We start from the raw sequence: 27,265 nt of genomic DNA on the forward strand, positions 1-27,265 counted from the left end.
TATATTATTCCTAAGGGATCCAAAGTGATCCAAAAATACTATGTACTACCCACCCTTGACCTGGTTAATACACTAATTTACAACTCTAAATATACACATGACAGTGTAGTCACATCAGACCAGTTTCCAACTAAAGCCCAAAACAGTTTCCAATTAAATAGCTTCCCCACCAGTTTGGGATAACTCACATTCATGCAATACAGTTTTTAAATAATTTCCAAGAAGGGCTTTAATTACAACCCATTAACTTTATTCTATTTTGTTTCCTAACAGCATTTCAACCTGATAAGAAATTGCTAACTTGAGATTTTTGTTTCTTCACTTCTAAACATATGCAGATTTGATAAGCATATATTTTGCACATTCATTTCAGATCCTGAAAAATGTACAAAATAGGAGGATTATGTAGTAGATTTAAAATATCTACAAAGTCTTTGAAACTTTTTCTAAGAATTGGAGTTTTATTCTCCAGTCAATGTCAAGGAAATTTTGTGTATGTGTGTTTAAGGATGAAAAAGCAGTTTCTGGGAGAAGAGTTCATTGTAACTCACAGCTGATATTTTGAGGGAAGGAACCTACAATTTTAATGTTTAGGGGATCTCAAAGATCATCTAAGAAATTTATTCTGCCTATTTTAATGTTTCCCAAACTTCCACTCAGACCATCACTAGAAATAGGACTTCTGATGTAGCCAAGATCAGTGAGTGGACACCCTGAAGCCATCTCCCGCCACCAAGGTATTAAGTCAAACAATTGTTTATGCTTTTGTTAGGTTACACAGCATTTCTAAGGCTCTTCAAAAAAAAAAAACCAAAAATAAACCAGTTGGTAGCCACACATCATTTAGTGTAAGATTCAAAGGTCAAGTGTACACTACTGCCATGTGGTAGAGGAATTAAAATTTCCTAGTGAAAAAAATAACCTCAGGGAATGCCTAGCGGTTATCTGTCTTGAATTCATACAATGCCTCGTTAACTCTACTTGGCAAATTAATTCAAATTGATTTGTTTGTGAGAATTGCATCCTGGACTCAAATCTGGCTATAAACAAAAGATAGTGATAAACAACATTACACTGAGCTCAGAGAAAATGTCTAGAGAAAAGTATAGATCGGCATGGGGGCTATTTTATAACATAACTGCCTTTGTTAAAAATATCAAAGAAAGGGAGACTATATATATTATACAATTAAAATAACACTGATACGGCTCCGTCGCGCAATGGATAGCGCATTGGACTTCTAAAATAACACTGATACTTTAAAAATACCCAACACAAGACAGATAAGGTATTTGAAAGTATCGTGAGGGAATATAAAATAGCTTTTAAAATTAATAATAAACATTTAGTATATTAGTAAGTAATTAACTCAATATTAGTCAAAACAGTAAGATTACAAAAAAAAAATCTGTGCTATGACAGGAAGACTCAAGATTAATTTTAAAATTTCATGTCCCAAAGAAGATGACAGGGATAATTATTCAGGGGAAAAAAAAACACTGTCTTCAACTTTGGTTTGAGACTGAAATTTAGGGTTAAGAGGAAGAAAGTCTGGGCCCTCCCTGGTTGCGCAACTGGTTAAAACACAGCACTGAATGTAACTAGCCACAGCCACTTCAGTTAGATCCCGGCCAGGGAGCTGACCCACATGGCACTGCAGACCTCTCCTGCCTCACAGGTTGCTCCTCTCAGCAGTGTACTTCAAGAATCTGCTCCTCTGTTCCCCACTCTGTCTCTGGCGAATCTTCCTACCGCCCCTGCACCTCTGGCCTGTACCCCAGTTCTACATGCATAAATAAGTCTTTTAAAAAAAGAGTAGAATAATCAAAATGAATGTAAGGAATTCAACCAATGGACAGAGGAGTGAGAAGGTCTAAGCTGAGGAATTTGGGACAGGGCGGGGTCTGATACTTCCCTGATCCCAGTTCTAGACTTAAATTAGTGGGAGGGAGGATGACTAGTAGGGTCTGACTCCTTGTATAGGTGGTAAGGCGTAGAACCAATAAAGGGCTGAATAATACTGTGTGACCTCTTTCATGGCTACTCAAAGTAGGCTGATAGGAAGAGTAGACTGGACTTACTGGTAAGATTGTCTAGCTCAAAACGCCCACCCCATTAGTGGATTTCCTACTCCTTAAATGATCCCCTGGGAAACCTTCAGAGAATCGCCTTCTCTTTTTCTGAGCAAACAATGCTTTTCCCTCCCATTCTTAATCCCAACCTTCCAAACCCAAACTGTCCCTGAAGGTAGGAATAATCATTGGTCCTGAATATCTTTACTAGATTTAGAACAGACAGATGTTCCTCACTCCTACAAAATAATAATAAAAAAGAAAAACATTAAAGACCAAACTCAGTCACAAAACATCCCTACGTTGCATTCTTGGCTTAAAAAGCAGGCATTGCCTTCTCAACTCCTTTGAAAGTATATGGATTAGCAAAAGCAACTTTTATAAACTCACTGAGGAGTTTAGAAGTAATTTTTGTAGGATTTAATAGCTGGTATCAAAATAAATTAGCATGTGAATGGTAGCTTGACTCTAGAGAACAGCAGCCAAAAATGATAAAAAAAAAATTCTAGTGAGGAAAAGTTGTTAAATGTCTGTTGTGAAGTTGCTAAATGATTTGACAATTAAATAACATGTAATAATGAGGATAAATAGAATTATATCATGATTTATGCCATGATTCCAGTATTCATTCATGCTGTAAAGTATAATACCTGAATAACACATTTTTAATTAGAACTTTATTTTATACTTTGAATAAAGTGGACAGAGGTTTGTAAAATTATCCATGTATTTTAAATATTTACCTGGTAACTAGACTCCACACTCCTGCACTGACTGGCAGTTTTTACAGGCATGGTTTTGTTTTCTAATTTTTATACCATTCTAGTTTCATAATCTTGTCATCAATACACAATGAGACTGGCAGTAACATATCTATAGCACTCAAGAATCTTCATAAAGTTGATAACTATCACCACAACAGGGGCCAGAGTCCTGAATCCACAAGGTATTTAATGATTAGTGTCAAAGGTTTAGATAATTACTAAGCTTGTCATAATCTCTGAAAACCTACAAATTTGAGATGTAGGTATTAATTGTTTATCTTCCTTTAGCCATTTTATTTGTTAAATATTGACTCTGATGGATAAGGCTAAAAATCTATATGACATTGTGAATCTCAGTGTAATTATTTGTGCTTCAACAAATGCAATATTTTTTTATATGTCAGAACTGATATGTATGTATCCTGTACAGAAAGGATTTTAGAACTATCTCAAAAGAAAGAATTCACATTCTCCATAGAAGCTAGTACCTTGCAATAGGATACATCTCCTTGATATCTGCAAGAATATGAAGGAAATGACTCAGAATAATTTCAAATGACATCCCTAATAATAATGGAGTTGAATAAAAATTTTTTTATAAAGCAGAAGAGGAGAAATCAGAGAGATTTTCTTTCTGGTGAAAGAAAGGCAGACTATCATCGGTGACATGAAATTACACTAGTCAAATTAGAGTAGTCCATATTGTATAGAAATTTCTGAACCAACCAGGGAAATGGACCAGATGACCTGGTACTTTCACCATTCTAATTGCTAGGTTCCTTTGAATTTTACTCTTTCAGAAACCTGCTTTTATCTTTGCAATAATGATTCGAGAGATTAAAAGAAGGTTTTGAGTGACTCGATTTGTCTGCTTAAGTTCATGCAGCATCTATTGATGTACCAATGTCGTCTTGTCAAAAAGCACTTAGAACAGTACTAATATAAGGTATAATTAGGACAAGAGAGGAGACAGGTGAGAAGAGAGCATGCAGTTTTCTTGGTTTTATTTTTCTATGCCTGATTATCAGGGGCAGTAGCTCATTTAAATTATATTGGAGTCCTCATAAGGGTTTAGACTTCTGAACAGGGTTTGAAATGTTTCATCTAATCAAAACAAGGACTGTCCAATGATTTACCACATTTGTTCTTTCCAATATTTAAGTCTGAGTGTGATCCAGAGAGGAGAACCTAGACAGAGATTCTCTTGTAGACTTGTGAGTCACTTGTGAAGAACAATTTAGAGTCCCTCTTTATTCTTCTGGATTTAAACATAATCCCAAAACTAATGGTGCAATCCCTATTATTTAGTTCCTAGCACAGGTTTTTACAGAGATGGTTGCTTAACATACTTCTAGAGAAACTCAAAGGCTTCTGTTTACAAGAGAATGCAGATACTAGGGTTGCTTCTGACCCTAAGGTCTGGTTGTGTCAATTAGAATCTTAGCTGGTACTACACTTTGAAAAAAGTGAGATTTGGAGACACACACTGTTACTCAGACTCTCAAGCCCACTAGTCAACAGTATGTTCTCAGTAGCTTCATTGGGAGGAATGACACAAATCAAGAAATCAAAACCAGAAGAGGCACAGAGTACACTAACATTGATGGCTCTAGTTCACTAGAAAAAATAAAACAACTTATCTAACAGAATGTGCAGCTATATAACTATGCAGCCACAGAATGGGCTGGATTCTCTGGCTGAAAAGTTCACTTATGTGTCGATCCGTGAGTTGGATGATGATATCTGTAACTACTACTGCTTCTCAACCAGACCACTAGGAAGTTAAGCTGGGGACATATGCTGTAGATGACTTTGGTTCTAGAGAACTCGCTTAAAGGTCTGAGGTCAGGACACTTGAGTCAATGTGTTGGCATAGTACCTTGAACAGTTCAGTTGACTTATTTCAAGAGCAGATCTATTAAGAGCATTTCAAAATTCCCTTTATAGACCTACTTGGAACTCAAAATTCTCTGAAGTCATAGTAGGAAAAAGTCACAAAATGAAGCAAGACTATTAGATTTCACTTGGTTTATCTCCTTGAGGAGACCTCAATTGCTCCCTGAGACCAATCTATTTTTTTCCATGTATTGCCTGCTGTTTTACCTCTCCTGGAGGTCTATCCCCTGCTTTCTACACAGAAAATTCAGTGAAAGCATTAAACTATTCATTTTGAAAGTCTAAAAGCATTTTAGTTCTATTTCAATTCATATTTCACTTATATAAATTCTGATTTTTATTTGAAATGGTCAGCATCTCACAGACATTTCTTATAGGTTTAAAATGAAGTAACAAGTATTTCTAAACCTTGGCTATTTGTGATGTTAGATTTACATTTATGTTTAGCTTTTTTTTTTTTAAAAAAAAAAACAAAACTTTAGTGGATGCCTAAATGTGTTCCTTCTTCCCTCTTATCATGTTTTTCTAAATAAACTGGGCTATACAACACTTGAGACCAACAGAGACTCAGCTCACCCAAGGAAAAATATTTTTAAAAAATCAAATTTAATTGGTTCAACAAGGAACAATTTCCCAGTTAAATTTTAAGTTATTAAAAAAAATATATACTTTCCTATGGCCTTTAAAATGAACTTAAGTAGATTTAATAATCATATGGGAAGTTTTCCCCTGAGTTTATATTATTATGGATAATATAATATTATATTGTCCACATATATATAATCAAAAAGCTCTCCAAAAAGCCCAATATTGTTGTGAAGGTTAGCATTCATTGAGCACCAACTATATGTTCCTTTGAGTCACATATACATATGCAGAAATCAAAGGACTAACAAAACTGTGACTACTTGCATGGGTTTTAGTTAACAAGGTCTGGTAGTCTATGATTCCTATTTTTTTGACAGATCATTTTATAATAGCCAATAATGAGGTCAATAAAATATGAAGGTCAATAAAATATTGCCTATTTTGTATGCATAAAACTTGGTTTGCCTTAATTGAATTTTAAACCTGTACATGCTTAGGCATCTAAACACACCTGTAAATGACAGTGGTCCTTGTTCAATTAATATTATATATGAAGAGGGACAGATTTGATAATCTCTGAAATTCACCAGCAGGAGGCAGCCTGTTGCACATCTAACGAGAGTAGATGAATGACTAAAAGTGAAACAGAAGCTTAACCAGGAAGCTCTCACCATCAGGTTGGGGAAAGATAATGACAAGAATATAAGGTGAACATTTTTGGAACTTAAAAAATGAAGTAAAAGTCAAAAGGAGAAAGACAAAATATTGGATGATTCCACACGTGGAGTACAGAGAAACAAAACAAACAAAAGAACAAGCAAGACCCAACCATGCAAACCCAAGCAATCAGACTACAGGAGGCTACCGGATGAGAGGGGCAGGAGCAAAGTGTGTGTGGGTGGGGGGAGTGGAGAAATGGGCTGTGATAGAGGACAGCGGAGACCTTGGCCGTGGGTGTGATGTGGTGACATACATTTGGAGAGGGGTGGCCCTATAACCCCATATGTTGCTGTATACCAACACTGCCTTAACAACAACAAAAGAAGTATAGAAGTTAGAAATAAAATTTGGTAATAGAGTGAATAGATAGAACACAAGGTTAATGTAAAGAGCCAGTGGTTCATAAAAATCCCTAATGCAGGCCCTCCTTGGTGGCGCAGCAGGTTAAAGCACAGCACTGAGAGGCTAAAGCCACTTCCGCATGAGTTCGATTCCCGCCTGCCGCCTGCTCCGGAGGTGACCACATGGCGCGGCAGACTTCTCCTGACCCGCCCGCTGCTCCCCTCAGCAGTGTACTTCGTTGATCTGCCTGTTCTGCTCCCCACTCTGTCTCTGGTGAAGCCTCTCACCGCCCCTGAGCCTCTGGCCTGTACCCCAGTTCTGTGTGCACAAATAAATAAATCTTTAAAAACAAAAATCCCTAATGCATAAGAAAAATAAGCAACTTCCCTCAGGAAAGAGGGAGAAATGTATATGTAGCTCATCACAACTTAAAGTGACTAAGCAGTGGTAACAGTGTTAAAGACATAATGATACTTCCTGATTGCAATTTTCAAATCTTGCTTTAAACAATATATACAATATCATAAATAAAATAATTTAATTTGTCTTTAGTGTTCACTTACGAAAGTAGCATATACCCAAGGTGTCGTGTGTTTGCTTAAATACAGAAGTGTTCTTTCTTGCACATGTTTCTTGCACATGTTCTTTTATTTTGAATTAATCTGCCCTGTGGGTGTATGCTACTCTACAAAGCAGCACAGTTCTCTGTATCTCTGGGGATTTAGCTCAACCACTTAGCGATCGTTTTGTTCTAAACAGAAATATAAGACAATCCACAAAATAATGCTGATAGATCAATAACAACAGAGTAATAGGTTCAAAATATATATGATCTTAGTGGTTTCCCCGCTACAGCCTAGGGGCAAATCTGGCTCATCACCAGATTGTGTTTGTGTGATCAAGGAAAAGAGAAGATAGTCTTGTCGATAGGCTTATGTATTGCCATGGTTGTTTTTGCAATTCAACAGCAGAGTTAAACCATTACAGTGAAGACCCTGTGGCTTACAAAGCTGGCAGTATTTATTATTTGTCCTTTCAGAGATGTTTCTCTAAATAAAAGTATCAGGTATCCATGCCCACATTCTAATTCAGGTGGGTCCTGTCACCTGCTGGTTGCATGATACTGGAGAATGTATTACTTAATCTCTCTGAAATTCAGTTTTCTCACCTTTAAGATGGGAACAATAATCAACCCTTTCCAGGACACTGAAGCGGATTCAATGTGATCATCTTGTCCTGCACCAGTATTACTTATTTTTAATTAGTGTGATTCCCCTAAAATTGTTTATACAAGAAGAGACTGTAATATAGACATCCCCTTCCTTTTCTAGGATGCACAGATGTGAGACAATTGTAGGCATTTAGAATGAAGATTTCACCACTGAACTCAGAGAAAGCCACACTTCTATAATGTGATTAAAATGAAAACAAATCCAGTTTAATTAAACATTGAAGCTGGCAATTGTGAATCAGGCAGGAGCACATTTCTAGTAAATGTTTAATATTGTGATTACAGAGTGTACTGCAATTCATTGGGATGTGGGAAACAATAGTAAATTTGCATGTGAATTTACATCTGCCAACCAAATGCATTTGAGTTCTGTATATATAACACGGACTCTTGGGAAAGAAAAAGAAAGGCAGGGAAAGAGATACGGATCAGGGTGTGGGGACAATAAGCCGCTGTGGAAACCCAGTGTGGGCACTTTCTGACCTTGTGATACAGTCAATGTGTTCAATTTCTCCAGTCTTTGGTTTATGCATTTGTAGAAGTGGGAGGTGCATCCATACTTCTCTCCCCAACCACTGGGAACATTATACTAAGTTAAACAATGAGTGAACAACTCCTGCACGATAGTGCCTTCGGAGTGAAGGGCGCAGATCGTCATAACACAATTTATGCCTTGGTTTGTTCAGGTAGGGACACTGAGTTTATTCACACTGGCCTAGAGAATCAAGGCCACAGCCCAGATTATGTTTCACAGCCACTCCTCTCTGGTGCCGAGGCTCTATCTGGTACTATATATGTTACTGAGCCCAGGTCATCCCTGAATGGGAGTATGAGATCCTTGAGGGCAGGAACTGTGCTTTATTTCTCTCTACAGACCCATCGCCTAGCATGGATTCACAGGTAAAGCGGATGTTGAATAAACACGTACTGTTGAATGAAAAAATGCCTAAGATCACCCCATTAAACCCACTCCACTGAGGAGGGTGGGGGGTTGGCACCAACACTTATGGACATAAAAGGCAATGTTATTTACTAAATAGACTTTAAAACTGATTGAATGGTTTGGAAGTATGAAATTTGTTTCTGACCAAGTTTTACTCATTTCCATCACTTGCTTTGATATAACCTTAAGCATTTGGCTTGAACTTGTCGTTTTCCTCTTCGGGGCCCATTCCCTAAGGGTTCTTATGCACTCTACACACTAAGCATTGGTGTTTGCCAACCCCCTCCCTCCTAGCCAGCACAGAGAATCAGGGACTGACTGTGGCCTTGTAAAGGTAACAGGTGAGAAAGTTCCAAGTGAATAGAATTGCATCTCATGGAGCAAACTGTAAATATCACTGGAATCAAATCCAATTCACTTTAACTTTATGAACTGAAGATTGAAAGTGCTTCTTTGTCCTTGACTCATTTTCTCCTTCCTTCTCAGACCCTCCTCCCCCTTCTTCAGCCTGCTGGGGTATTGGCAGGGATTTTAGAGGAGTGGAAGATTTTTATCTCTTTGAGATGAGCTGCAATATGATTATAATCGATTGAGTGATTTACAGTTTAGAGCGCCTTTCATTACCCTCTGTGCTTTATAGAATTATAAATGACATATTGTATGGGGAAATATATTATTATTATTGGATATTTATGTGCCACCTTTCTCTAAGAAGCTAAATGTTCTCTAAATGTTCTTTTTAGTCTTTAAATAACTAGAAGTTCCCTGCAACTTTGTGTAAAACTTAAATTGGAGAGAATGAAACTTGAAAACTCTTCTCATCAATAAATCTGTGTTCATGTATGGGTTAGGGCAATGGATGTTCATGCCATTCTGGGCAGAAAGAAAATAGTACAGGGCAATTAATTTTAGAGTAGTCTAATGATTCTTGATTGTGATAATTAAAGACAAATTCTGCCAGCCATAATATCTATTTTCTACCTCACGGAGCTTCTCCATGAGGGTGGAGAGTGTAGGGGGGTGGGGAGATGGAAAAATAAAACTTATAATTCACTTAGGCTAGTTTTTTAATTATGCAATATTTGATAATTATTTTAATTTATATTTGAGTTATTACAGATGCCTTACACAGAGTGAAATGCCTTTAATGTGTCCCTATCACATTTGCTCAAATGGATATAACTTTAAAATAATAAAATGTGACTATGCTGTATTTTTAATCTTAAAAGTACTATTCCATAGATTTGGTTTAATATAAATACTCTCACAATCCATAGCAATTAGGAAATTATTTTCCTTACACTCTACATAAGTGGTGTATAGAAGTGACCTTCAAATTTCCATTACTTATTTTAATTACTCCCTAGGCTATAATATGTACAATAGTTATCATGGTTTAAAAAAAATTATGTGCTTTTCAAATGGTTAAAGTCCACTTCCTCCTTTAAGCCCCAGGATTGTCTGTTAAGATAAAAAAAAAAAAAACTAAATAAAGCAGGATCCAAGACTGAGGTACATATCTTATGAAGTCTGTACAAAAGTAACCAGCAAGATTATTCTTTTGCAGATGTGGTAGATATACACAGTAGACTATTACCCAGCAATCAAAAAGATAAACTCATGCCTTTTATAGCAATATGGATAGAGCCAGAAGGGATCATGCTTAGTAAAACAATCCAGAAAGAAAAAGAAAAACACTGGATGGTTTCACTCATAACAAGAGCATAAAAGACCAGGCGATAAAATAATAATAATGAACAACTATATACCAGAGACATTTTATGGGAGTATAGTGGGGATTGGGATCAACAATGATGGAGTTGGGGGGTGCACTGGACTATGGTGAGGATATATGGGTGATTTGGTGATGGGAAGCCCACGGGGATTATAACTGAGATGCAAAAGGCACAAAATGATGTAAAAATAAACATATTAAAAAAAAGATATTCTTTTGCTTAACAACCTTTTAGGCCCAGGGGTTCCCTGGTGGTGCAGGGATTAACATCAGCACAATGAAGCTATCAGCAGCCACTGCAGTATGAATTCCATCCCCAGCCAGGGAGCTGACTCACATCACAGGGCACAGAAGACTTCTCCTGTCTTGCCAGCTGTTTATCTCAGCAGTGTATTTCAGTAAATCGCCTGTTCTCCCCACTGTCTCTGGTGGGTCCTCTCACCTACCCTGCCTTCCCCCCCACACCTCTGGCCTACACTTCAGTTCTTGTCTGTGTAAATAAATAAATCTTTAAAAAAACAGCCACAACTCTTTAGTCCCAAAGTACTGCCCTGTTCACAAAAAAATCTGCTTAGATAATGTCTTTAGTTACTAAAATTGCGACCATATTTTCTGGTGTAAATATTTATAATGACAACAAGCTCCTTTGTGTGTTATTTTCAAAATAACCGTGAGTTGGCTTAATGTCTTAGACAATTGCTATATGTCCATGGGTTTCCCTCCCTCTCCACCGTATGTTCTTTTCTTCCATTGGATGATGACTTATATATGCATGTAAATATAATATAAACATAATAATCATCCAGTCTTGCACTTGTTTTTTTTTTTTTTTTTTTGGGAGGGGTGTCTTCTGGGAGGTGATATCTATTTTTTTTTTTAAAGATTTATTTATTTGTGCATACAGAACTGGGGTACAGGCCAGAGGCTCAGGGGTGGTAAGAAGATTCACCAGAGACAGAGGGGGGAGCAGAACAGGCAGATCGACCAAGTACAGTGCTGATGGGAGCAGTGGGCGGGTCAGGAGAGGTCTGCCATGCCATGTGGTCACCTCTGGGGCAGGCGGGAATCGAACTCAGCGGAAGTGCCTTTAGCTTCCCCCTGCGCCACCAGGGAGGGCTGTGATATCTAATTTTAACCTTACCCAGAAATCTATCTTTTGCTTTGAAATGCTTATCAGCTTCTAAGAGACATTTACAGGGAGAGAGAGGCTCGAGGTTTGATAGCAGTAATTATATTTAACTTGTAAGGTACAGGTTATTTATCTTGTGGCTGGGAATTCACAGGAGAGAAAGGAGGCTTGCCTGATAAAACAAAAATTAAAGGAAAAAAAATACTAAGTACCCTCTCCCCCTGCTGCCATTCACCCAGAAAGACCATTAAACAGTAAAGGAGACTTTCATCTAATGGAGTGCTTCCTGTCTGCTCAAATGTGCTGCTAGAAGGCAAAATGTGATCAGGGAAGGAAAAAGGCTGCCAGGTCCCAAAGGCCTGGCCACGGTTGTAGATGGAGGTAGCTTTCACCAGTGTCCAGGGACCTGCTGTCTTCTACACAGGAAGCAAAGCATTAGTGTTTGGGGGAAATTATAACTGGGTAGGATTTCGGTTAATATCAAAATTTCCTAGGCATGCAACCGCTCTAGAAACAAGAGAATCTAAGGCAGGGCAGAGGGTGACTGGACACTGGGGGGCTCCACTCAGGTGCTTGTGAGTTGCCCTATCATCTTCCACTACTCTGTAACCAGGCAAGGGCCCAATTCTCTGGATCACTCCTAGTCTTTGAAGTAGAAATAAAAGTAACATGGAGCTCCAGGGTTGCATCAAGGCTCACTAAGCTGTTGTTCTTAAAGTGGGAAGTAGGTAAAAATTGCTCCTTGAGGAGGAGCTATCGGAAGATCGACAAGTTGGAGAAGTGGTGGATCTACCATTTCCTCCATCTCTGGACAACCACTCCCTTAATTGGTGACAAAATACATGAGATGAGTTTAGTACATATATGAAGGTAAATGCCCACTGTTTTATCAGTGATATCAAGGAACGATTTTATAAATGATGTCAATGAAGATCACATTCTATGAGACAGTTAATGGGAAATAAGAGATATTGTAGTCTTTTACTGGTCAACACCAGCTACCAGCCACAGAATGTTGGCCTAAGGGGTGAATGGAAAAATACATTAAAATCTCTCAGGACAGGCCCTCCCTGGTGGCGCAGCAGGTTAAAGCACTGCACTGAGAATCTAAAGCCACTTCCACACGAGTTCGATCCCTGCCTGCCCCGGAGGTGACCACATGGCGCGGCAGACCTCTCCTGACCCGCCCGCTGCTCCCCTCAGCAGTGTACTTCGTTGATCTGCCTGTTCTGCTCCCCACTCTGTCTCTGGTGAAGTCTCTCACTGCCCCTGAGTCTCTGGCCTGTACCCCTGTTCTGTATGTACAAATAAATAAATCTTTAAAAAAAAAAATCTCTCAGGACAAAAATGCACAATAAAAATAAACCTTCAGGACTTTGGTTAACCAGTCACATTGAAAGTGTGATTGATGTGGCCACTGACTACCAACCTGGCAAGTCACTCTGGAAAAAGAAAAAGGGATATATTTTTAGTCTTCTCAGTACCAGTGATTCTCAAAACTAACTGCCCATAGAATTGCCTTGGAAGCTTTTCAAAAATACTAATGGGTGGACTAGTGCTTGTCACAAATCATCAGTGCACACAGGTCACTGTGGGGTCTTGTTAAAATGCAGATTCTGCTTCAGCAGGTCTGAGTGAGACCCAAAACTCTGCATTTTTAATATGTTCACAGGTGATGCTGGTACCACACCCAGAATGATTTAAATGAGGTCACCTGGCACATTTGAAAGTGATAAAACGCTTGCAGGAAAATCTCAGTTTCAACCAGGTTAAAAGAATACCATTTCCCAATATATATACCCTTTCAATATATATGTAATACATTTTTTAAACACTTTTCCACCAAAGACTAACCCCATCAATTGAAAGTACCTTGGAAATAGAAACTTGCCTACTTGTGATTCTTAATTCATTCCTAACAAATTGGAAAGAAGATTATTTAGCAGTGTAAGTATTCAGCAGGTACTGGTTTAATTGTGACATTTGTGCCCGATTGTTTGAAGAACTTACTTATAAGATCATTTTAAAATGTACCTAGCAATGTTCAAACACATTAAGTGAACCTCTCTCTAGTTGCTCTTATAACTCTGTAGCCTTGAAAGCATGTTCAAACACAGCTTTTGCTCTTGATTGTATTTATACTTCATCTTCCCTTTGCAGGACTTCACTATTTTTTCCCCCTAGTTGAACTGAAAGTAATGCTAGTTTTGAATGGATGAATGAGCAGGTAGATGGGGCTTGTGTTAATGTGTCTTCAAATCTAGCAAAGCCTCAAATGTTTGCAAGCAAAAAGAGAAAGAAGAAAACCTCCTGGCTAGGAATTAATGAAAACCTAAAACCTGAGAAATGTCAGCATCTCATCAAGCATGTAAACATTTTAACCCTTCAACGTCTCGATAATCTCAAATGAGATGTGGACAAAAAAAAAAAAAAAAAAAAAACTCTTATAGCCCTGTGTACTGGTGCCTTAACAATGGAAGGACAGAAAGTGTTTGACATCATGTCAGAGGTTTTTTTCAATGGGGTGATTACAAGGTGAGTTTGTAATCCTGGGCCACCTGGCATTTATGGAGACATGTTACTGGCATGTAGGGGATGGAAGCTTAGGGCCTTGGTACATAACATGTAATATACAGACAGCCTCACAACAAAGATTATCCTGCCCTAAATATCAGTGGAGCCAAGACTGAGAAACCCTACTAGCTGAATAGTCTGGGTAGGACTTGTATTTCAGAATCCCTTTGAAGGAAAAATAAAATCCCTAAAACTTAGAGTCAGCATTAGTAAAATCATGATTCTGAGAAACAGGAAAATGTGCTGGATATTTAAGATTTAAGATTGCAATCTGATGAGCAAGAGAGGAATGTTGACTCCACCTTTTAAGTCATGTGATCCTGGGTAAGTTTAGCCTCTCAGAGCTTCAGCAATGCAATCTACGTACAGACATAACTGTTGCAATATTAGGTCCAGGTTCCTACAGAGTGGAGAGAAGCTCACATGGAATAATGTACATGAAGGCACTTGCAGCTTCAATAACCTCTACATCCATGTTTTCACTTTCGATCCCTATAAAGACAAGGTCCTGTGGCACTGGACTCATTCAAATCTAAAGTGGGGGGGGTTCTAGTCAAGTGTACTAGAACAGGAGCCACTGCCACATGCTTTTCATGTTCTTAGCTGGGTGGTCAACCAGAACTTAGGTAGAAGGTGTTTTATACATAAAGTGAAATGCAAAAGGCATTTCATTGACTCAGAAGTGTGTTGTGGGGGGAGGATCCCAACATAACAAACACAGTCTTCAAATGAGCTAGTGGGCAATGTCAAGAAAGGAAGAAGAACATCAAGACCTGCTTGAGTCACAGAAAGATGGCACCAACACTTTCTTGCTCCTTATCAGTCTTCACTTCCCAGGAAGCCTGGTTCTGGCTTGAAAAGGCCCTGATTGCTCCACACTCAGGTTCTAACAGCCCCAATGACCCCATCAGCCACCTACTCACAATGAAGAGGGTTTCTAACAATCCTGGTCAACCTAACCTCTGAGGGGACCCAGAGCTGGGGCTAAAATTAATTCCTCACACTCAGATATCACCTTTCACCTTCTCTCCCTTGTCCCCACCATCGCATTGTGTCAAGACAGCAATCAGAGGCTTTATAAAGCACATTTGTCAGTGCCTGGGTGATAGCTCTGGGCTGATCCTTCTTTTATTTCCCTCTCCTGTTTCTTAGCTTTTCTATTTTCAGATTCAAAGAAAGAAGTTGCTTTTGAGTTCTCTCTCTCAGAATTAAGCGATATAAGATTTGATGGCTATAGAACTATTTTCATTTTGGATCCCTCCTGATTCACAAAGCACCACGGTGACACACCCTAGCCCAGCAGGTTTCTAAATATTTCACAGTGGGATGTTTAAGTGGAGCTACATAAAGTCCTGCAAGTGTGCATGAGATGATTCTAATATATAAAGACCTGGTGAGCTGGGATAGTTCCCTGAGCACATGTTCTCAGAATAAGATTATTTCAGGGCATACTCCACAACAGCTACTCTCTATTTCTTCCATGTTTAGCCACAGCCAAGTAGCTCAACTGAACTGCTCTTGATGATTTCTGTACTTTTTATTGCCTGTAAAGCAGAATGGTTAGGGAAAGGAGGCAATATTTTTGCAGAAACTGTGTCAAGACTTCCTAACCAGGTGACTTTTTTCCTTGGATGTCCAGATACAGGGATATTTGAGCTCATAGTTTAAAATAATCACTGCCAGGTTGCAGTAATGATGCTTAAAGTTTAGTTACATGATCTTTTCATGAACACAAGAGAGTGGGGAACAGTTATGTCTGTAGGTATCCAAAACTCAAAAGGAGAGCCACTCCCAGGAAGTCTTGGAAGAGAGGGATAGAAAACTGGAATGGAAGCTGGGTGATGGTGTTTAAATACTCGGGATTCTTATAAGGGCTGCATGGAAGCAGCTTCCCATTACACCAGACGGAAAACGTAAACTCATCGCAATGAGTCTTTCAGAACAGCTAACAGAACTTCTGCTTCTTTAAAAAAGAATTTTAACCTTGCAACTTACAACAACCATCTTTGTGTGGTTATGGATATTGAATTTTATAGTACACCACTTACAAATGAAGGTTTAAATCTAAGATAACACTATGAATTTTTCAAACTATTCCCCAATTTTATTTTTCTTTAAATTTATCTATTTATGCATACAAGAACTGGAGTAGAGGCCAGAGGTGAGGGGGTAAGAGGATTCACCAGAGACAGAGTGTGGAGAACAGGTGGGACTACTGAAATACACTGCGAGACAGGAGAGATCTGCTGTGCCATATTGGTCAGCTCCCTGGCTGGGAAATCAAACTGGCATTCCAGTGGTTGTGGACAGTTTCATCGTGCTGAGACTTAACCCCTTATGCCACCAGGAAAACCCTGCCCCAATTTTCTGTGGAAATATTGGGAATTGTATCCCACTGAGAACAAAAGAACCTGGTCTTGGTTATGTACCTCTTTCAGTATGTGACCTTAGAAAAGATGCAACGTCTTCCTGTATCTTTTTAAAATTTTAAATCTTTCCTACCCAATATGCATTTGATAGTCAAAATGAAATAATTTGTATATGTGAGTATGTTATAGGGCACCCCAGTGTGAACTGGGTTACCTATCTGTGGGTCTTCACCGATGTGCCTAAAATTTAGTTGTACTGCAGGCATACACAAAAGGGTCAATAATGGATTTATATACAAAAAGGGGAAAGGGAAAGGAACAACCCAGGGAAAGAGAGATATGAGGTAACTAGAATATCTTACTGGCTCGGCTGATTTGGAGCTCTAGTAACAAACTAACTGATAGCCCCCAGTCACGCGGTCCTGAGAACTGTTGCCCGAGCCAGAGCACGCTGTTGGATAATGGCTTTCTATTTACCCTACAAAGTCCCAGAATGCCTGCTTAGCTCCACCCCTGGGTCCTCGCAGTTCTCTCCCTGATGCTGCTGGGAGTTGTAGTTTCCAATCACTGGAGTAGTGGGTAGAGTCCAGAAAGCTGGTTTAAGGAGTGGAGTCCACAAAACTCTGCAGAGTTTCTTTAGGACATCCTTCCCCTTAACAAATACACAACTGGAAAAAATGCCGTACATATACTTGGGGACCCTCTTAGCTAATATTCACTTACACTAACTTAATTGACTGCATTACGTTAATCTTCACGTTAGTCCCAGGAAATAAGTATTATCATGACCCCATTTCACAGAGTAGGAAGCAGAACTGAGAGGTTAAATAACATGCCTAAAGTTCAAAACAGGATGACCAAATAGGAAGAACAAATAGTAACTCAGAACCAAGAAAGCAAAGAAAGCTGAAAAAAAAATGAGGGGGTAAGAAAGAATCTGGTATGTTTTTCAAAGTAACACAGTGACTATAAAGAAGAAAAAATTGAAATTAGTGTAGAAATTCTTACACCAATTTTATGGTTGAATGTTTTTGCATTGTGAATTGCAGGTCAGAGAGGCATTGCACATTGCAATGCTTAGGGTATTTCAAGGTCTTGATGCAGCTTGCTTAGAGACACCCAGATCCCAGCTGCAGCCTGTTGATTCTAAAGCTCATACTTTTAACTGCTATATTATCATGTCCTGTAATAATAACACATATTATTACTAAATAACAGTTACCAACAGTTACTAGTAATAACAGTTTTCACTGGGAAGAGATGCCATTAAAGAAAGGTTTGTTCTGTTTTGAAAACATAGGAAGCAACCCATAATTTGGAACTAAAGATACAAAAAGATAGGCACTCAGCAAGGGTCACTGGTCTTGTTCCATATCTGCGGCTTTAAAATGACCATTAAAAAGCCTTCTCATTGCAGGCGGCAAGCCCGTGGATTTGGCATTGGCTCAAGGCTAACATCAATTTAGAAGTCTTTGATATACCAGATAGAAACACACAAACAATACAGCAGCACTGGTGGGGTCAAGGATAACATGCAGGGGGAGAATATTATTTTTCCTATGAACAACTTTTAAGATCTCAGGCTATTTTGATCCCCCCTCCCTTCCTATCACTTAGGGTTTAAGCAAGAAACATTTAAAAATCAGGTCTGTTAGTGTCTAGTGAATTTGGATGATGATAGTAATTCATAGTAGCAATTAACACTCTGACTCTCTTCAAGGGGTGAACAATAAATGAGTGTGATCAGTTTTTATGAGTTAATGCAAGAAATGCTAAGATTATACAAGAGACACCCAGAAAAGGCTTGTACAGAGCCATGTATACAGATATGTATACATGGACCTTTTTGCTTCAATACCTTGGGGATATTCCCATAATTCTTACACCAGATTCAGGAATACTGTTACTATGAGGAGAAAGGCAGAGTGCAAGAAGTTCTGTTTAGATTTTAAAGAAAATTATTGTGAGTTGGACATAAAAACAATCAGTTTTCAAGTCATTTGAAATTCTTGAGCCACAGATAGGCAAATTTACTCTATGTATTTCCCTCTCCCTCAAGCCTGATGATTTTTCCCTAGACAGGAACTATGTTTGCAAAAATATGTTTCTGATTTCTTCATCCCTATGCTCACTTCACTACAGAGGAACTGAGAAAATAACATTGAGAAAATTATGGGGAATTTGGAGTGCAGAAGAAAGCGACATCATCTCTTACCCGCATTAGTGAGGAGTTCGATATTCTGAGCTGTCCTTTTGCATCCACCGGGTGATAACACTATTATAGAACTGAAGCCCTGTGCTGAAGTATTCCCCCTCTGAATTCCTGCTACTTTTATGGTCAGGGTTTAAGACTGTTTTCATGGGAGAAGTGGAAGGTTAAAGCTTAGGGATTATTTGAATGGTCTTTTTAAAGAAGGCAACCTTTCCTGTTTTTGCCCTTGATTCAGTCACCTGGCTCTGGGAGTCTATTGGCAAATGTTCCCTGACTATAAAATTTAAACCCATGAAAAACCCTTCTTCCTCCCATGCCAGCAAGCTTGCTTTTAAAGTGCCTACTAGGAAACATTTCTGAACATCAAGGCAGGCTTAGTATAAGTGAACAAAGAACGGATAGGCAAAGTCAACCCAATGGGTGAAATCCCACCCTTTCTTTACCCTCATTGTTACCTTAATTTGTATGTTTCAACATGCAGATGATACTTTACCAGTCTTTCTGCCATCTCTGACCATCTGTGCTTTCAGCCACTCCTTTTGAAGTGGCAGCATAAATCCCAGACCTCAAGTGCATTGGTCTGTTATTACTGAGCAGAGTGCCCAAGGGAGATGGTGTTTCTCCCCTCCAAAACTGATCAGTTTCAGAGCCCTGGAAAACCAGTACTTATTGTGTTTGGCATGAGCCAGTCAGGCAGTATGCACCAGGTGGACAAAAAAAGAAAATGCTCAGCGCATAGTTACTAAGTCTCCAGAAGCTCCCTACACTGGACCAAATCATAAGAAATCTTGTAAAAATGTATCTTCTCATGCAAAAATAACTTGAATGTGTGCTTGGAAGTAGTGTGTATGATTGAGTGACAGTCATGTGAAAATCACCACTGGAAGTAAGAATGAGACAGATAAAGAGAGTTGGGTCATTGAGACTGAAACATGTACCTGTTGGGTAATGCTCATTCACGGGCCAATTGTCCACCTGAAGGGTAGCGTTGCCTCCATTCCTGGTGAATCGCACCACGTGGTATTTACCGTCATTCACAGGGGTTCTCTCCTCTTTGATGGAGATGTCAACTGTGCCAATATTGAAGACTACTCCAATTTTCCCCTGTTCCTGTCATAAGGAAACACAAAAGGCAAAGTTATCACCAACCACAAAGTTTTCTCTTTCAAGTTGATTCTCCAACTAACAATAAGTTTGTAGCACCCAGAGGGAGCTGTCAGCATGCAGTTAATAATAGCAACCTGCATTTCTCCATGGGCTTTCATCCTGAACATAAAAACCAAGGATATAAAGCCACCCAAATTGCTCTTACAGGTTGCATTGTACAGATTACATCACTCAATTGCTCACAACAGATATCAAAGTTAGAACCAGAGAACAACCTAATGCATGGAGTGACACTGATATGCTTATTTCTATAGATGAATTAGGCCTGTTTCCTAGAAGAGGCTAATAACACACTGGACCCTACAGTGTTTCATAATTCATATTTTCAGTTAAAGAGGAAATAGAGCCTCTTGCACATTTTTTGGCAGGCATAGCTAACACAAGGAGGAGGCCAGATGATTAGAACCCAGTAGAAGAGGAACTAGCATTGCTGACCAACTCCTGCTGATATTTTTCTGTAGGTTTAAGACACATAGAGGCAGGAAAAATGAAGTGGGGATTTCAGAATCAGATGACTTCCACCTTCCTCCACCTGCAGCCCTATTCCTAAAGTTAATACAAAGAGTTACTACCAAACTCTAGCAATATTCTAGTGCTAGAGTTTTATTTCACACAGCTGAGGACAATACCCTGATGCTACAAAGACTATGGAAGTTATAGATTCCAGAAGAAGGGTAAAGGGGTGATTATGGAATATCATAGTGGAGGTTGTGACATCATCAACATCCTTGGAAGTGTCCAGAAACATTGAGACTTACATAACAATCCTACTACATCACTTATACTTTTATGACTGAGTGTTAGAATGAGTATTTACAATGAGTGCAATGAAATTTACTGACTAGCCAGCTATGAGCTATCTCAGCATTCTGGACAGGAGGTGGGGAGTCAGGAGAAGTCCCTTTTGTCTATTTCTATGCTTAATGACTCATTGGCTAAAAGTAAGTTGGATAGGCAAGGATAATAAAATTTAGTTGTAATTCAGAAATTCCCAAAGTCTGACACAAAATGGTTATTCACATAATCTTTTAACCTCTATTTCCTTATTCAAGAAGCAGTAAGAGAAATAAGAATGAGGTGGAGAAAAGGAGAAGGATATAGAAAAAGAAGTCCAGGACCCATACAAACTGAGATGTAGGTAATATTCCACTGAAACTCAAACTTACTAATTGGGCTCATTCATGAATTTGTTCATATATCAATTGAGTACACAAACATAATATTTATTAAACAATTGCTATGCTTATGGTCCATAGATTAAGGCTTTTGGGGAAAGATTTCAGGCCCTGGTTTCCGTATAATTTGGTATACTTCGCTTATTTTTCCAAAAGAAAGGCTTTCTTCAATTTGACAACTGTACTGTAGTGTGTGAATACAGATGGTGCCCAGTAAACAAAAACAGACAAACACACAGGAATCTTGATTTTAGAAGGTTGGAATCTAGGCTGATGAACAAAGGTTTTCACCAATACAGAGAGGTGTCGAGACCCAGGTGGTTATTGTCGCTCCCGTGTGCCCTGGCCACACAGCCCAGAGGTGGAACTAGGTTTGCAATTCCTCTGCCTTGTACTCTGCGGACAGTAGTTCTGATGTCTTCCCACATGAATTCATGAACCTTTGTCGTGACACTACATTCTCAGTTTTGTTTTTGCTTTTTTCCATCTCCACGTCTCTAGCATTAAATAAAGTGCTTAGTATGAAGGCATGACACATAAGTAAATGAACCTGATTAAGGGTTCTTTTGAGAATGTTCATGCCCATATGATGACTCATTTTTCTTCTTTCTCCTTGACTCTCTAGGAATTCAGACATGAAAATAAGCTTTCTGTTGTTTAGAAAGGTGGTATTCATTTCTAAGAGGGGTGTATGTGTTCGCATTGTTAGCTATCACCCTCATTCCAAAATAAGCAAGACTATAATAACCTGAGTAATAACCTACTTAGCAGAATGAAAGGGCTGGAGGAGGTAAGAAACCATGACTTCAGATTCCATTACTCTGCTCACCCCCCCAACCCCCGTCCACCAATGCGGGCTGTTTATTGCACTACTGTTCTTCAATGAGAAACCACTACATAAATCCTGGATGCACAGAAAGAATGCTGGTGATTCAATTCACCTCTGAGTCACTAATTAATCATGGATGGAGAAGAGTTTTTTGGGGAAAGAGGAGACCTTTAAGCCAGCATCTTGCAGTTTTTCAACAATAGCAGTGGCAAAGTACATTTCTGGCTCAGTGAAGTTGGCTCATCAGTGAGATATATTCTTGGGCAGATTTTCTGCAAGATCTATAATAGATTTAGGGAAAAGGAAAGATTTAATCTCTGCCAGTATAAATATTTGGTCCTTATCTTGGGCACCACACATTTGCCAGTGCAATCACTATTTCTGTGAGAGATCTTTTTAATCCTGCTAGCATGCAGCCAGTATCAGTGGAGACCCTTAACCAGGTATTTCCCATAGTGGTGATTGTGGTTGTGTTAGACCTCAGATGTGGTCTCTTTACTTGTAGTAATAAGGTTTCATTAATGCAAGCTCCTTGTCATTTGTTATGGGACCACAATGACATTATAATCTGTGGCCAACTGCTTTTTCTAACTTTATTAGGAGTCTTGTGGCAAATAGTCATACAGTTGCCCAGCTTGAATCCATTCTGCTATGAAAACCAAAAGACAAAAATGCTGGCTCGTGTTCAGAGAAGAGAAGGGTGACGAATAAAAGGCAGAGGGTTGGAGTCAGCCTTGCTGATACTGGAAAAGTTACCTTACTGAACCTCTTTCTTGATAATATATATGTAGACATGATACCAGTTTTACATACTTCATGGGGCTATGCTAACTGAAATATTATGATTAATGTATAGTACTTTATAAATAATGAACTACTGTACAAATCTAAGGGATAAATGAGGTAAGAAGGAAATTTTCAATCATTTTTTAAAGATTTATTTATTTATGCATACAAGAACTTGGGTACAGCCAGAGGTGCTGGGGTGAGAGGATTCAGCAAAGACAGAGTGAAGAGCAGAATAGGCAGACTGACTGAAATACACTGCTGAGAGGAGCACTGGGTGAGACCGGAGAGGCCAGCTGCACCATGTGGGTCATCTTATACTTCAGTGGCTGCAGAGAGCTTCATAGTGTTGCACTTTAACCCCTTGTGCCACCAGGGTGGCCCAGAAATCTCCAATAATTTAGCTATATAATGTTTTGTGATTGCTGGAGAAATTAAATGGTTTAATAAGATAGATGTGAGTTTTAGCATAGCAAGGTTCTGCTCCAGTCAGAATACCTCTGACTCTGAAAATGTATCACTTTGGGCAGGTTATGGCACTACTGATGGATCTTCTATAAAGGGATGTGTAGGCAGCAAGAATCAAATTTCTACCTCTGAAGCTTATTGTGAAGATTTAAGGGGAACACCTATGTGTGAAGACCTAACAGGGGGTTGAGGCTAGAGCCTCAGTAATTGTCACTCATCTTGTCCCTTTATTTTCATTGCTAGTATAGTTGAAAGCTGTGGCATGAACTAAGGACTGGTTGGTTTAATGACATTTTCATCAAGAAAGATTGTGAAAACAGGGGACTCGCTGGTGGCTTAAGGGTTAAGTCTCAGCACTATCACCATTGCAGATAGAGGTCCACCACTGGCCAGTATGTTGACCCACATGGTGCAGCAGACCTCTCCTGTCTCATCTGCAGCTCCCCTCAGCAGCATATTTCAGTGATCTGCCTGTTCTGCTCCCCATTCTCTCTCTGGTGAATCCTCCTACTTCCATATTTCAGTTACTCTATGCATAAGTAAATAAATAAATCTGAAAAAAAGAAAGGCCATAAAACTAAAGGTCAATTTTATTAAAAACAACAGTAAAAAAACATTTACGAGGTTGATTTCCTATCCCAGTTGGTAGCAGTTCCTGTTCCATATACCTTGGTGCCTTTTATAAGTCTCGTCAAGAAAAGAAAAGCATAGCTGCAAAAGGGTCACAATTATAAACTTAACAACTCTGCACCCATCACCACTAATGTTGCTACCAAGGCAATCTCTACAAGCCATGTTCTTCCTTGATATTAAGTGAAAGACAAGTGGTAAATCAGAAGACAAGTAACGCCTACACTCAAGTGCATTCAGAAAAATACTCAATGGTGCAGAAAACAGCTGTCTTTACATAGCCAGTAACGTATTCTTCATCAATAATGACTGCTTATAAGCCCACTTGATTGCTCAGATTAGTCTGGCTCCAGTTTTCTGATCTTCTGTCAACCACAATTATAGTCACTGATATGGAATTGACCCAAAAGATGTTACCAACACCATGGTCAGATTTCAGGAGCAGAAATGCACAGGAGTGAGAAAAATCCTCAGGAGTGAAGCTCTCCCTAAAGGTGATCTCTTTATTCACTCCCCCAGGGAAGGCAGACTGCACCATCTGCTCTTTTAGAAAATTATATTTGACAATTGTAGCCAACGAGATTTACAAAGGAAACAGTTCTCAATATTTTAAGTTGTAGGTGTCCCAGAGAATTTTAGAATCAGGCTTCCCACTGAGGCTAGAGGTCAGGGCTAGGCAATTATATAACAAAAACAACATGGAGGTGGTCCCTTTTGGATGCAGATACTACCAGTCTTACAACCCGCTTCAATGTCAAGGTCATGTACATAAAATAAGCAGTGACACTGTTCACTACACTTTTTAGTTCTCCTGCACTTCAGACTCCTAGTGTTGTAGGTTATAACTTTATTCATCGCTATTAGAGTCTTTTAATGAAGATCATCAGCCCATTCTTTCTATGTTATGGTTTCCTACTTCTAGATCCAGGACAATCATTAGCTTATAAGCAGCAAATGTGTGTGATGCACAATTGACATATTTAAAAGTCATGTGTAAGGGATCAGGTCTTTTCCTCAAGAAGTGTTAGATAGAGAATAAAACCATCGGGACTCACCCAGCTGACAACACCCCAGTTATGGGGCTTGGAAAATATTTGAACTTTCACTCAATCCATGACAATTATGTAGCTCCCCTTTCTGAAGGATGAGTGTGTGTGTCAGGAAAGGCTGAGGGGAAGGCTAAGTCTTTTCTGGGTTCCAGAAGGCTTTAAGATGTAGAATCAGAAAACTTAGGCTGTTTCAAAGTTTTGCATTTTTCTGTTCAGGTGATCTTAACCAGGTCCCTCAGCTATTCAAATCTGAACCTATCTGTATAAAATAAGAGTAATAGAAAGATAACCATACTAATTATCCTTGTGTGAAATGATACATAAGAGAAATAAATAAAGTCTTGTGGAGTCCTAAGTACTCCACAAGGATGATGGAAAGATGAAGACAGTGATAATGGTGAAGATGGTGGAGATAAGTGGGTGAGAAATCTATTGTGATGGTTGAACTAGGGGCCTTGGCACAGCTTAGAGGCTGCTCCTGGAGTGACTTTCCCATTCAAGATCACCAACTCTAGCATCTGTATAGATTGTCATTAGAAAATTCACATTAAATGGCTTGGAAACTAATTCTATTTTCCTAAATCTGTACAGATTTCAATGACCTTTGTACCCACCCAGCAAAATTGCATCGTTCTCTCCCTTTGACTACAGTGTGTTTTGCTGGTGTTGGCTGATATCAGTTGCAAGAGCTCAATCAATTAAAGTGGATTAGACTCACAGTCTGAAATACTAACAGAAGGCCAAGAAAGATAAGACTGATAAATAGCTCAAGATAGCTCCATCTCTAACTCCAAACACAGAAAAAAATGGAGAGTGAAGGAGCAGGGATGACAGCTTAGGATAACAGGAGAACTGACCCGGAGTTGGGGGTCAGGAAGAATAAGACGACTGGAGCAAGTAAATAAGATGCAAGTCAGAGTCAGGGTGCTGAGGGCCACTGGCTGCAAACTGCCATTTTCGTCATCATGTCCCTCATGTCTGCTCTGAACGCGGACATCTCATGCACAGACACCAGTGTCACGCTACCTCATGACAGGCTTTGGTGGTAAGCCTGACAATGAAGCAAGAATTAAAGCATGTTTCTGTAGAAGCTCCAGGGTTGTGCCAAGACCTAGAGCAGTCTCACAGTTTATTCAGGTGACAACTGGCAGGGCAGGGCTCATGAAGCCCAGTACAGAGAGAACAGCTCAAGTAAACTCCTTGCTTCCCCTTGAAACTCCACTGCAGCTGCAAGGGAACTACCTGATGGTCTTCATGAAGACCCTGTCAGTCATGTGCTCTCAGTATCAGCATCATCAACCTCAAAATTAGGAAGCACATTTTAACTCACTAGAATTCTCTCAGAAAACTTTGTCTTACTTATGCACTTATACAGTGTCCTCCTGGGACCAGAAGCATCAGCTTCTGCTGCAAACTTGTAAGAAATGAGAATTCTCGGGTCTAACACCACACTTTGACTCGGAAATGCTGAAGCCCAACAATCTATACTTCTCAAGTCCTCCAGGTGATTCAGATGTTTGCTAAAGTCTGGGAAGCACTTCCTTACATTAATGTCTTGGTTTTCCAGGACACTAATTTCAAGTAGGGATGATTTTTTTTCCTGCTCAAGAATATTTGACAATATCTGGAGGCATTTCAGGTTGTCACAACTGGGCTCACGGCATTCAGTGAATATAAGCCAGGGATGTTGCTCAATATCTGACAATATCCACAAAAAAATAACTGATCCATAATATCAAAAGTTCCACTCTTGAAAAATTCTCCACTAGGCAGTATCACTCTTCAGTCCCTTAACAAGAATCCATAAAGCTTGACAGAAACTTTTCTACAAAGATTTACACATGTAGTCCAATCTAGCCCTACAATGTCTTCCTGAGGTGTGTATGCTTGTACATGAGTGCACACATACGTGTGTACATGAGTGCAAGCCTATGTATACATGGGTGAACTGTCACGTATTTCATTAAAATTGTGATCAGGTCCTCAGAGCACAGGGCAATCAGTGTGAATGTAAGGGTTATTCTGAGACTCCCCCTACTCTACATTGTGTTTGATTCAAGCAAACATTTTACAGATGCAAACTGAAATGTACGCTCATTCAGAAAGTAGCAGATCTGCAATACATGTCCTGTGTTATTCCCCCTATGAGTAACCCCCATACTCTTTCAACTTATTGCTGCTAGTCCATAAAAAAACTGTCTCAGTACATGTCCCCAGGTTTAACAACATCAGCAGATAGTCCAAATTTCAATTTAGTCCCTGGACCTTCTCTACAGACTAGCTGATTTTAGTCCACTTCCACAGAGCTGTAAGGTCAGGTCTGAGTGGGCTGCAGAAGAGAAACTTCTTATTTTCAGCTATTCAAGCCCAAAGATGAATATCAGCTCTCTCATGGAAGAGCGGCCAATAAATAGCCAATCACCTTTCACGACCTGTTCTATAGTTGAAAGGATGCCTTTAATGGTTATCCAAAATGATGTACTATTTACTTATCTTTCCAGTGACACACTTATAATATGTTTTCAAGGTGAATAGGCCTGTGTGGACAATAAACATCATCCAAGAGTTCTTGGTCTGAGAAGTACA

The 27,265-nt window shown here is 39.2% G+C and overlaps 1 protein-coding gene across 20 annotated transcripts in view; it reads right to left on the reverse strand.

Annotated features, from left to right (window-relative positions):
* Positions 1 to 27,265, reverse strand: part of NRXN3 (neurexin 3) — a 1,505,538-nt gene that overhangs the window by 152,858 nt on the left and 1,325,415 nt on the right. For all 20 annotated transcript variants that reach the window (XR_001145407.1, XR_001145406.1, XM_004681656.2 and 17 more), the window contains one exon: positions 19,514 to 19,685. Coding sequence is in view for 18 of the 20 variants with exons in the window: in XM_004681656.2 (XP_004681713.1) it covers positions 19,514 to 19,685 (172 nt within the window). In the remaining 2 variants the exon portion in view is untranslated. The remainder of the gene's footprint in view (positions 1 to 19,513; positions 19,686 to 27,265) is intronic.

Source organism: Condylura cristata, unplaced genomic scaffold (genome assembly GCF_000260355.1).
Source record: "Condylura cristata isolate star-nosed mole 26May11 unplaced genomic scaffold, ConCri1.0 scaffold00013, whole genome shotgun sequence".
NCBI lineage: Eukaryota > Metazoa > Chordata > Mammalia > Eulipotyphla > Talpidae > Condylura > Condylura cristata.